General features: G+C 39.7%; 1 protein-coding gene across 2 annotated transcripts; it reads right to left on the bottom strand.

Moving 5' to 3' along the window:
• Positions 1 to 7,691: 7,691 nt before the first annotated feature.
• On the bottom strand, positions 7,692 to 11,976 carry LOC130357954 (uncharacterized). Of its 2 annotated transcripts, XM_056560727.1 has the most exons (6): positions 11,843 to 11,976; positions 11,563 to 11,742; positions 10,828 to 11,045; positions 10,169 to 10,591; positions 9,635 to 9,767; positions 7,692 to 9,293 (listed from the first exon to the last, which is right to left on the bottom strand). In XM_056560727.1, the coding sequence occupies exons 4-6, from the start codon at positions 10,486 to 10,488 to the stop codon at positions 9,198 to 9,200; spliced, it is 549 nt and encodes a 182-aa protein (XP_056416702.1). In that variant the 5' UTR covers positions 10,489 to 10,591; positions 10,828 to 11,045; positions 11,563 to 11,742; positions 11,843 to 11,976; the 3' UTR covers positions 7,692 to 9,197. The 2 variants fall into 2 exon arrangements, with proteins under 2 accessions (XP_056416702.1, XP_056416701.1); XM_056560726.1 differs by lacking the exons at positions 7,692 to 9,293; positions 10,828 to 11,045; positions 11,563 to 11,742; positions 11,843 to 11,976 and having other exon boundaries at positions 9,714 to 9,767; positions 10,169 to 10,752.
• Positions 11,977 to 13,236: the final 1,260 nt, after the last annotated feature.

The raw sequence follows: 13,236 nt of genomic DNA on the forward strand, positions 1-13,236 counted from the left end.
CCGCGATCGTGCGGATGTCCACCATTAACCCCTCAGATGCCGTGATCTGTACAGATCACGGCATCTACAGCAATGCGCATAATAAAATAGATGATCGGATCGCCCGCAGCACTGCCGCGGCGATCCGATCATCTGTAATGGTGGACGGAGGTCCCCTCACCTGCCTCCGTCTGTCTCCCGGCATCTCCTGCTCTGATCTGAGATCGAGCAGACCAGAGCAGGAGATAGCCGATAATACTGATCAGTGCTATGTCCAATGAATAGCACTGAACAGTATTAGCAATAAATGAGTGCTATTGATCGTCCCTTATGGGGACGCGTCGTGCATAAATGTCCGAACTATCAAAATATAATGTTAATGATCCCGTACAGTGAACGGCGTAAAGGTAAAAAAAAATTTTTTTAAGTCCAAAAATGCTGCTTTTTTGTCACATTTTATTAAAAAAATATTACTAAAAAATGATATAAAAGTTTTATATATGCAAATGTGGTATCAATAAAAAGTTCAGATGACGGCGCAAAAATGAGCCCTCATACCTCCCTATATACGGAAAAATGAAAAAGTTATAGGTGGTCAAAATAGGGCGATTTTAGATTACTGATTTTGTACAAAAAAAAATTTAGATTTCTTTTAAGCGGTACAAAAATACAAAAGTATCTAGCCATGGGTATCATTTTAATCGTATTGACCCACAGAATAAATAACACATGTCATTTTTACCGTAAATTGTACAGTGTGAAAATGAAACCCTCCAAAATGTGCAAAATTGTGTTTTTCATTAAAATTTCCTCCTTAAAAAAATATTATTTTGGTTTTACCCTACATTTTATGGTACAATGAGAGGTTTCATTGCAAAGTACAATTGGTCACGCAAAAAAAAACAAGCCCTTATATGGGTCTGTAGATGGAAATATGAAAGAGTTTTTGGATTTTTGATGGCGAGGAGGAAAAAACGAAAAAGCAAAAATAAAATTGGCCTGGTCCTTAAGGTGAAAATGGGCTTGGTCCTTAAGGGGTTAAAGGGCCACTTCTTTTTTTTTTTTGCCCATACCATGCACACTCATGATCACTAGTCTCTCTTTGCAAAGCCTATGGATTCATGGGAAATGTAGGCAGCATTAGGAAATCACTTCAGCTATGAAATAGAATCAGTTAAATGGCATGTCTACCACACCAGCTAAACAGGTAAGCACAAGACATACTGCACTACGCAAAGAAAGCAAAAAATAATAAAATAAATATAAATATATATATATATATATATATATATATATATATATATATATATATATACAATAATTATTCACTTTATAATGCCCTTTGGAACATATCCACTAAACTATGGGGGAGATTTATCAAAACATATCTAGAGGAAGAGTGGTGCAGTTGCCAATAGCAACCAATCAGATGGCTTCTTTCATTTTTCCCAGGCCTCTTTAAAAATGAAAGAAGCAATCTGATTTGTTGCTATGGGAAACTGCACCACTCTTCCTCTACACAGGTTTTGATAAATCTCCCCCTATGTGTTTAGATTTTTAGTGGACAACAAGTCACTTTAGCAATTCAGTAATAGACACCAGCCATTTCTAGTTTATTTGGTAGGTTGTACAATAAAAATTACAATAAAGATGAAAAACAATAGCAATGACATATATATTAGGTAAAACACTGCTAGACATATATAGCTATGAATGGTTTTCTTGATTGAAAATTTAGCACAATTGCTAATTAACATTTTGTTATATGAATATATACTAGAAACAATGAAAGACATTTATTATGGTGTTTAGAACCCTTTTTTTTTTTTTCTTACTACGGTAGCACAAGAACTCTCACACGCACCCTGCCTAAGCACTTTTTTTTGTGACTTTTGTGGGAAGGCATAAAGTTGCAAACAGCTTAACCTCAGCAACTTTCAGTCTCATGATGTGCAAATGCTGCACATGGGCAAAAAAAATGTTGCACACCCATTTCAAAACGTCGTAAGTCAACTCCAGGCTTACAAAACTGCCTTTGGGAAACAACTTAAAAAAACGCAAAAAATAAATGTCTCACCTGCAACTTTTGTGTTTTGCTTATGTTCTCCAAATATATCAACCCCCTGTGTTAGTTTGATAAGTATGTAGCACATAAACAAAACTAAAGCAAAAAAAACTAAAAAAATACAGAACTCACTTACCAAAGACAACAATGATAACAATCTTTACAAAAGAAAACTGGCAATGACATATCACACTTATAATAAAAAAAAAAAACCATAGTTACAATTGGGATATTTTGTTTTGCTTCGGTGTGGCTGTACAGATCAGTCAGTAGAACATTTTCATAAATATTTCAACACATTCCTGGCACTGTTACATGCACCTTTTAAAATAGTTCATTTTTTTACACAATGTACATGATTCAGACTTAATTATTTTACAGGATTGGATGATAGAGTATAAAGAGTATAAAATGATGCTTTTTTCATGGGAACAGAACAATTTTTGTTCATGGGTCCATGGGGTCATAGGGATGAGCATATAAAACCCATGAATGTAACTCTTTGCTACACCATGTTGCCCGCTGTACAGAAAAGCACAGGAAATAAAACTTTTCTGTCCTTGGAAAAATATATAAATTTATGTATACCTGCCTGCTGGATGCCAGAAATGTGCTAATTTGTAGCAATAAAACCTCCTAGTTGTGGCTTACAAATACTGATGCAAAATACTGACCAAAATACTGCTGTGTGAAAATTACCAATAGATAGGTGGTGTGACCCGGCTGGAGTCTGACTGTGCAGTCCATAGCGGTGGTGCTCTATTGTAATGAGTGACTTCATATATCCATGTAAGAAGAGAAAAAAGTAAGACAATGGCACTCACCATCTGGTTATTTCAGATTTATTGAATCGTCTTCTTAAATGCAGAAGAGACACTGCACCCTGTAGAAGCAGTGTCTAATGTGCATTTATGAAGAAGATTCAATAAATCTGAAATAACCAGATGGTGAGTGCCATTGTCTTACTTTTTCTCTTCTTACATGGATATTTGAAAATGGCCTTAGGCTTTATACACACACACTGCCAAGTGGTTACTTTTCTTTATTCAACTGCAGCAAATTGGATTTTTAAAAATTCTTTGCAACCTACTCTTTTTGGGCAATGTAGTGGTTTCTAAAAGCCTAAAGGTTTCATGAGGTGTTCTCATATTTTATCTTGTTTTGTTTTAATTTATATTTGTTTGTTTATTTCAATTCTCAAGAAACAGCAATCACTGTTTTTATACAATATTACAATAGCGTTTTACAAATTAGCTGTTCTAGGGGGAAAATTTCTAGTAGCAATGGTTACAACCGCTTTACCTTTTGTCACTGGCATACAAATGATAATAGATCAATCAGGTTTATACAACCAAAATAATGGTTGACAAGTTACCTATTGCAACCAATCAGATTGCTTATTATAAATTGTACCTGTCATTTGCTAAAACTTTTTATATACTGCAGATAATAGCATTATATGTAAATTTGTAATATACATTGGTTAAAAATGTGTATATTTTTGGATGAAAAAATGCTATCCCTGCAGCTATTTCCTGTTTGTGGAGACCAAATACAGGAAGTGTGGGTGGACAAGCAGGGCTCTGTGCACTGAGGACAAGCAGGGCTCTGTGCACTGGAGAGAAGTAGGGCTCTTTGTACTTAGGACAAGCAGGGCCCTGTGTACTGAGGACAAGCAGAGTTTTGTGCCCTGAGGACAAGAAGGGCTCTGTACCCTGAGGACAAGCAGGGCTCTGTGTACTGAGGACAATCAGGGCTCTGTGCATTGAGGACAAGCAGAGCTCTGTGCACTTAGGACAAGCAGGGCTCTGTACACTGAGGACAAGCAGGGCTCTGTGCACTGAGGACAAGCAGGGCTCTGTACACTGAGGACAAGCAGGGTTCTGTGCACTGAGGACAAACAGGGCTCTGTGCACTGAGGACAAGCAGGGGCTCTGTGTACTGAGGACAAGCAGGGCTCTGTGCACTGAGGACAAGCAGGGCTCTGTACACTGAGGACAAGTAGGGCTCTGTACACTGAGGACAAGCAGGGCTCTGTGCACTGAGGACAAGCAGAGCTCTGTGCACTGAGGACAAGCAAGGCTCTGTACACTGAGGACAAGCAGGGCTCTGTGTACTAAGGACAAGCAGGGCTCTGTGCACCGAGGACAAGTAGGGCTCTGTGCAATGAGGACAAGCAGGGCTCTGTGTACTGAGAAAAAGCAGGGCTCTGTGCACCGAAGACAAGTAGGGCGCTGTGTACTAAGGACAAGCAGGGTTCTGTGCAGTGAAGCTCTGTGGCATGCTCCCAGCTCCACAGCAGGATGATTGAACAGAGTGTGATACTGTGGCAAGGAAAGGGTTGCTGCCAATTCTGACAGGACAAAAGAAAACCTGTGTGAGCTGGTAGTAGGAGGTAAAAAAAATATTGCTTTGTTAGATCCTAGGTGTATAATAAGTCTGGTAAAGGCCAGTTGCAGAAAGCCAGACCCCATTATAGTGTCTATGCAGGCAGGTATTTGGGGTTATAAAAATGTTTATGTCTGTATTTCTACTCCCTATGGTACTGTAAGTCACAAGGTTGCAATAGAGCCCTCCTTGGAGTATGATGTAGTACTTGGGACGGATTTTCCTTTTTCCAGCAAATATGGGTAGACTGTCAGGTGACTAGAGCAGGAACACCTGATAGGCTCACAACACTTTATTTGCACCACACACTAGTTGAAAATTACTCAGCAGAGGCTGAGGACAGGGAGTGTCAGCAGACACTAGATATATGTCAGTTAAGAGTCTGCCAGACCACTAGGGGAGCTGAAGAACAGTCCACGGGTCAAGTCCACGGGGTGATTGTAAGAGAAGCTAAAAGTGTCTCAGATGGAAACTGAGGCAAAAACCACAGCTGTCCGTGTAGAAGAAGAAAGGCTGCTTGTGGGGCAAAAGCTACTGGAGACAGGGATGCTTTCTCTAAAAGTAGCGGAGTCTGAACGCCTTGAGTAGAAACCATATGGGAAGTCCTCTGAAGCTGAGACTGAGGTGAAACCATATGAGAAGTCCTCTGAATCTGAGACTGAGGTGAAACCACATGAGAAGTCCTCTGAAGCTGAGACTAAGGTGAAACCATATGAGACGTCCTCTGAAACTGAGACTGAGGTGAAACCATGTGGGAGGTCCTCTGAAGCTGCAGAGATAAGGTCATTGGCAGAAGCTAAACCTAACAAAACTGCAGAAGTCCTGCAAACCGGTGATACAGGCTTGGTTGACCATCAGCAATGTATGGGCGATGGCTATACCGGTTACAAAAGAAGACAAAGGCCTGGAGCATCTGCCTGGAGGCCTGGATCTAGTGTCAAGAGCCCTGCACAGACCAAGGTGAAGAACCTGGCATTGGAGAGATGTGACCTGAGTGGAACCTTTGGCAGGGAATTTGTCAAAGGTGACCAAGAGACTTGTGACTGGTGAGAGTGTATAAGATAGAGGGGTGTGCCGTTGGAGTGGTGCAGGTGAACTCTGCTGAAGAAGGAAGCCAAGGACCTCAGAATCTCTTGGACGGAGTTGTCCAGGGAAAAGGAAAGGTAGTTGGACTTTGCCTTTCGAATGCAAGTGCTCCTTCCCTGTGGTCTGAGCATGGGGGGGGGGGGGATATGTGATACTGTGGAAAGGAAAGGGTGTATTTCCCTGTCTCACCCTGGAGAAACCTCCACCTATGGCCTAATTAACGAGGCAGTTGAGAACGGAAGTGTGCTTATAAGGAAAACAATCTAGGGTTTTGTTGTGTTTCTGCTTTATGTTTATTTTTCCTGCAACCTGTCTAATAAAGCTGGCAAGGTGCCAGACTTGCATCAAGAACTATTTATTGCAAGTTTATTGAGAGGAAATGTGTCCCGTGTCGGTGTCAAGGACGATCCCAGAGCTATCCCCAGGGATTGATCCTTACAAGAGACACACATTTCATCCAAAAATAGACACATTTTCTAACCAATGAATATTACAAATATGCTTATAAAACTATTATCTACATTATATGAAAAAAATGCAATCTGATTACAAATTTAAGAAGCAATCTGGTTGCTTTGGGCAATTAGACAACTTTTCCTTTGTACAAAGTCTGTACATGTAAGAATAATTTTATACATTATTGTAATCCTTATATAAAATGCTTATAGAACAAACAGTACCAAATCGTAGAGAAAATAGGTATGAGATATTGGTGAGGTAACTACTGGAGAATGGAGTGACACACTGAAAGATGTTATTCGTTAATTTCATCCATTATTATGGTAACAGAATTTCACAATTAAAAATAATGCACAGACTGCACTATGCACCTTTTAGTAATTCACAAGATGGGATATAAAGCACAATCAATATGCCTAAAATCTAACATTGAGAAAGCAGATCCGACACATATGATATGGAATTGCATAAGATCCAGAAGTATTGGGATATTAGTTATTAATAGGTAGTGGTAGCGTTTAAGAAACAGATACAATTTGTGGCAACAACAGCAATTTTTAGGACTGGTAGTGTAAATTCAAGTGATAGGAGAAAGAAGTTATTCATTTTAAATACCCAGTGCATGTCATGTACACATAAAATGTCCAACAAAAATGCCGTCCCTCAGCTCAATTAAAGTTACAAGCGGCAGGTGAGCAGAATAGGCTATTTCAAACCAATACAATGGTTTTGTCAGCCAATTTTAGCCTATTTTATCTCTATCTAACTAAATCAAGACAAAAAGTACTATTGTGTGTACCTATACTATGTTAAAACAGTATTTTAATCTGACCAGCCACATAAGAAAAGATGCCCACCAATTTCATGTACTTATTCCGTTCAGAACCAGGCCAAGCCCTATTTTGTAAACTATAGATATAGATAGATGAAAAAATCATAGAATGTTGCAGAATCTTGTAATACCTTCTTTAGGATAAGTTTCCACTTGTTTTTTTTTTCTGGCAGTTTTTGAAATACTGCCACTGCAGTTTTTGAGCCAAAGCCGGAATTGTATTCAAAAGGAATGGGAAATATAAAGGAAGGACTTACACTTCTCCTCCATTATGGATCCACTTCTGACTTTGGCTCAAAAACTGCAGTGGCAGTTTTCCAAGAACTGTCAGAAAAAAACCAAATGGAAACTTAGCCTTACTGGACTATCAATATTTTTTAGAGACAAGCCTTAAAGGGTTACTCCGTCCCTAGACATCTTATCCCCTATCCAAAGGATAGGAGATAATATGTCTGATCGTGGTGGTCTACTGCTATAGAGAAAATAGAGGTTCTTAGCTTACCATTTTGCCAAATAGTGTGCACGAACCAAAATGGAGGCAGCGACTCCATCCACATATGTAAAACAAAAAGCAAATATTTGTCAGCACAACTACCATAGATGTAATAAGTATACAGGTGCACGCTGCTGTGGCTGAAATAGAAATGCAAGCAAGTTACAGTAGCGCACTGCTACCACTAAAATATATGTTTAATATAAACCATTTTAAATTGCAATGCTGCTATAGAGATAATGTGTAAATCCAAAGAAAGGGCAAAATAATACCAGTATATTTAAAGTCGAGTGTGTTGATGACTAAAAATAAATCCTATATACACACTGGAACACCAATTTTATACACAAATAGAAAACTTTATTGAGAACATCATTTAGTAAAAGCAATTAAAAGGGACAGTATAGCCAGACAAAAAAGGAGTTGATAAGGCAGGTAATATATTATTGGTTAGTATGGCTACAGAGGTGCAAAATATGACATAGTTATTCTTAACTATACAGTAGAGCCACCAGTATAACAATAATTATAAGTTATACATCACAGTCCTATAAAGAATTGCACCACAAAGCAAACCTAACCTAGAAAAGAAGGTCACTGCATATATAGCCTCCAGCGAGTGGTCAGGAGAAAGGGGAAAGGAAAGTAAAGATGTGCAATTAAAGCACAGTGGATAAGCATTCCCAGAGAACTTCCCCACTCACAGAGCACAGGCTGGAAGACATAGACAGTGTACCTACCTACACAACACCAGTACCCCAACGTCGTTTCGCCGTTTGGCTTCCTCAGGGAGTATGACCTAGTCTAGTTTGTGGGGGTATATATACAACATACCAGCCAATAGGGATCTATAGGTAAATAATTACAATATAGTTCACCTGGATCGGTGACATGGTCCCGGTATCTGGCGCCATCTTGGTGCGCATCGCGCGTGCGCGATGACAAGGTGCGTCCACCATCGTCATCCCGCGAGACAGAGGGAATAACCCGCGCATGCGCGGTGCGCACCAAGAATAAAGGTATTAGGATCCGAAAAGACACGAGCGGATATCAAGGCATATCGTGCCTGAAATAATCAGGTAGTGGAAGATGGAGAAGAGAGGCGCCATTAAAAACAAAAAATAGGGAAAAAGAGAATAAGAAAATACAGAGGACAAAGCTCGGGAGGGAGCGCACCGTGTATGTATGCATGTGTCAGACTACAAGATATATCAAGGCCGCTCATAGAGTGGAGGCAGTGCAGCGGTCAGGCATGTACACACACCAACCCCATAGGGGGTTCAATCCCTATTGCAGGGGAAAAATATTTTTTGAAAAAAAATAATACTTTTCATGTTTTTCATTAATTATAATAAAATAGTGAAAAGTGCCACAAAAGTGCAAGTGAATATAAGTGAGACATGCAAAGGAAAATGTGAAAAAAGTGAAAAAAACAGTGCAAAAAAGGTGACACATACAAGATAATGAACCTAATGTTGCTATGTTGCTGACTGAATTCTTCGCTAATAGAAGCGAAAAAAAGGGGGTTTAAGTGATAAGTGTGTATAAGTGAAGATATGTGATTTATTAAGGTGTATAGTGAATGATTGACATATATAAAAGTAGTTTATATAGTAAATACAAATAGTATATGTGCGAACTTAGGTGTTAGTGGTGTTAAATGGGAGAAGTGATGTACCCCATAGCCTATCGTGTACTAAAGGTGTATGAACAATATAAACATTTATTATGTATAAAAATTAGATAATTAGTGGCTGTATGTATATATGTCGAAGTGTATCAGACAAAACGACTGTTAATCAACACCTCCAAAGACAGAGGAATATATATCAATAATTTTATTCAACAATACTATGTATAACAATAATTCCTATAGTACCCGATTACTGGTGGCTCTACTCAATAAAGTGACAAGTGCTTTGCTGCTGATGGTCATCAATGCTCTCTTCAAATTTCCAGACTCTTTTGGATACGGGACCAATTTTGAAACCCTATAAAATGTGAAAAAATGTATATGTATATATAATGAAAAGGAAAAAGAAACCAGAAAAAATTAAAAAAGGTAGGGAAAAATTCTTAAAATTTTTAAAAATAATTAGGACCACAAAACTAAAAGAGGATCAGATAGCAATAACTAGTGTTGATAAAAAGGATAGTAGAAGATTATACTATCACAAAAAATCACAGATATGGGGCAAAACTGTTATATTCATTGAGGCCAAAAGGAGTAGTGGTTCTCAATTTATAGATCCACATAGTTTCCTTCTGTGCCAAAGTCTTTCTCCAATTCCCCCCCCCTTGGTCCAGGTACCACTCTATCAATGCCTCTCACCTTGAAGAGGGTGCTGTTGCAATCATGGTACTGACGAAAGTGGCGGGGTATGGTTTTTAGCTTCTGTAGATCTATTTCCTCCTTGGCTGCTTCAATTCCTAGGACATGTTCCCGTATTCTCCGACGGAATTCTCTGCAGGTAAGTCCAACATAAATCATGTTACAAGGACAGGTGGCGTAGTAGATCACTCCTGTGGTAATACAAGTAATAGGGTGTGTAATCACATATCTCTTGTCTGTACTCGAATTCCAAAATTCATTAGTGGTTTCTACATTTGGACAGGCTACACACCCCCCACAGGGTTTGCAGCCCCATTTTGGTCCTTTTGACCCAAACAATCGCCGCACTGGTTGTCCTCTATGATGGCTGTGGACCAGCATATCTCTGAGGCTCCTTGATCTCCGGTAAGTGATTGAAGGCTTATGTGATATATATTGAGACAGTATCGGGTCCATTTGTAAGATTGACCAGTGTTTACATAGGGCTCTTTGTAATTGACGCCACCTGGTGTTGTAAGTAGATATGTATCTTACCTGGTCATTTCCCTTTTTCCTTTTGGACTGGGTAAGCAGATTGCCTCGTGGTGTATCCTTAGCTCGTGCATAGCCTCTGGTGATATCCCTTTCTTGATATCCCCGTTCCTGAAAGCGTAGAGATAGATCATTAGCCTGTTTTTCAAAGTGTTCATCCGTGGAACAAATCCGTCGGATTCGCAGGAACTGACCTGTCGGGATATTGGAGACAAGTGCATGGGGGTGAGAAGAGGAAGCGTGAAGAAGAGTATTGGTAGAGGTTTTTTTGCGATACACATCTGTTGAGATATAACCATCTTGGTCAACATCAAACAATACATCCAGGAACTCCATTTTCGACCTCCCCCATTTATAGGTCAATTTTATGTTTAGTTCATTAGTATTCAGATATGTCATAAACGTGGACAACTCTTCTGCCGTGCCCTGCCAGACAAAGAGAATGTCATCTATATAGCGGCCCCACTGTAGAACTTTTTCAATATGAGGGGCGGGTTCAGTCATGAATATGGTCCTCTCCCACAGCCCCAGGAAAAGGTTGGCGTATGAGGGCGCACAGGCCGCCCCCATCGCCGTTCCCTGGAGCTGTAGGAAGACCACATCCTTGAACAAAAAGAAGTTATGCATTAATGCGAACTGAAGAAGTTGTAAAATGAACTCACTCAGTTCTGGGTCTAAATCCGACATCATTAGGTAAAATTGGGTTGCCGCCAATCCATCCGTGTGTCTGATTGATGTATACAGAGCTTCCACATCACAGGTGACCAGAAGGGTTTCGTTGTCCAATTGAACATCGTCCATTCTTTTTAGGATATCTGTGGTATCCTTGACATGAGATGGTAGAGACTCAACAAGGGGTTTTAGAAAGTGGTCCACATATCTGCAAATGGGTTCACAAAGAGAATTATTGCCAGAGACAATTGGACGCCCAGGTGGATTTTCCAACTGCTTGTGTATTTTGGGTAAAAGATATAATGTCGCAGTGGTAGGGTTCTCTGGCAGTAAGCTCTCTAGTTGTTTTTTCGTAATGAGGTTGCTCTCAAATGCATAACTCAATATATTCGACAATTCCTCTGTAAATTTTTGCATGGGATTAAATGTCAGGCGTTTATAACAAAGAGAATCTCTCAGCTGCCTCTGTGCCTCACGTTCATACATGGATCTAGGCCATAGGACGACATTGCCCCCTTTGTCCGAGGGTTTGATTACAATGTCGTCCATTTGACCCAGCTCCATTAGTGCCCTTCTTTGTGCGGGTGTCAGATTGTCGCCTTTACGGTTGTTGGGAATTTTTTCAAGCTCAGCGGTTACCAGCCTGACAAAAATATCCACACTAGGGCATATTGTCAGTTGAGGGAAATTAGTGGAAGACGTAAGAACATGTTTAGGGAACTTACCCGTATTTGATGTATCCTGTTCTTCTAGGAGATCTTGAAGAGCTTGTAGTGCCTCAGTTTCTGCAGTCGTATTGGGAGATGCTGGTGCCTGAGCTGAAGATAAAGGTGCTTGTATAGGGGAGGGATGAAACAGTTTCTTAAAAATTAATTTCCGTGCGAATAATTGCAGATCTTTTACCGCTGTGAAGCAATCAAAAGAGGCAGCTGGTGAGAAAGTTAAACCTAAGCTTAGGACCTGTTCCTGTTCGGGAGTTAAGGTATGTTTAGACAGGTTAATTACCTTACGGTTAGTGTCGTTGCTCCTGGTGTTGACTCTCTCCTGCCTTTCATTTCTTGTGTTTGCTTTGTTGCGGTAGTTGCGTCGTCTCCCGTCATATTGTGCATTTCTCGCAGAGGACCTGGATGACGCCACAGATTCCACTCCTGTGGAAACGGATGATGAGACTGAAGGTGATCTTTGTCGTCTCTCCACTGGGCCCCGTTTCCACTTATACACCTTGTTATTAGAGAAATCATTAGAGTCTCTTAAGAATTTTTTTGATTTTGTAGCCTTAATTTGTTTTTCCCAGATAGTTTGGGATTCCTCCAAGTCTTGCTTGAATGATGGGTAGTCATTATTTGGCAGGATGGCAGCAATATCTGTCTCTGTCTTCTCAATTTGTATACCTAGCTCCATGAGTACCTGTGTATTATGTTCCATGATGATCATCATGAGTGTCCTGGAGCAAGTATTGCATGCCTCTTCCCACTTCTTAACATAGACTTCTTGGTCAAGGCCAAAAGAGGGAAAAATCTGTACTCGTAATCCTCGAGGTATTAGATGTTTATGTAGATAGTTCTCCAAAGAGGCCCGGTTCCACCAGGTCTTCATCTGTCGGTGTGATAGATTCCTTAGAGATTGTTTCAGTTCTCTAATATTGCACTGATCCGGATCATTACTGGCTATCGCTGTCCCAGAGAATAAAAGATTAGCCTGCTCCAACCAAGAAGCTTCCTTAGCCCGAAAGTCCATGATGGACAAACCTTCTGTAAAGATACAGGAAATCAATAGTAAATCCAAAGAAAGGGCAAAATAATACCAGTATATTTAAAGTCGAGTGTGTTGATGACTAAAAATAAATCCTATATACACACTGGAACACCAATTTTATACACAAATAGAAAACTTTATTGAGAACATCATTTAGTAAAAGCAATTAAAAGGGACAGTATAGCCAGACAAAAAAGGACAAAAACTCCTTTTTTGTCTGGCTATACTGTCCCTTTTAATTGCTTTTACTAAATGATGTTCTCAATAAAGTTTTCTATTTGTGTATAAAATTGGTGTTCCAGTGTGTATATAGGATTTATATATAGAGATAATGTGGTAACAAAGAGCCCCGATTTTCTCTATAGAAGTATTACTATTCAAAATGTGTTATGTTACATGTCTTAGCACTAGAAGTGTGCTGCTGTAACTTGTTTGCATTTGTATTTCAGTCACAAACCCTGCACCTGTACACTTATTGCATCTATGATAGTTGTGTGGCATGTGCTGACCATTATTTGCTTTTTTATCCTGACTGTGACTACACTGCACACTAGAAATGTGACTGACTGGCTGTGTCACTGATGAAATGGATCTGACTGACTGTGTCACTGACAGCACGGATCTGACTGACTGCATGACTGACA

The sequence above is a fragment of the Hyla sarda genome, chromosome 2, assembly GCF_029499605.1.
Source record: "Hyla sarda isolate aHylSar1 chromosome 2, aHylSar1.hap1, whole genome shotgun sequence".
Classification (NCBI taxonomy): domain Eukaryota; kingdom Metazoa; phylum Chordata; class Amphibia; order Anura; family Hylidae; genus Hyla; species Hyla sarda.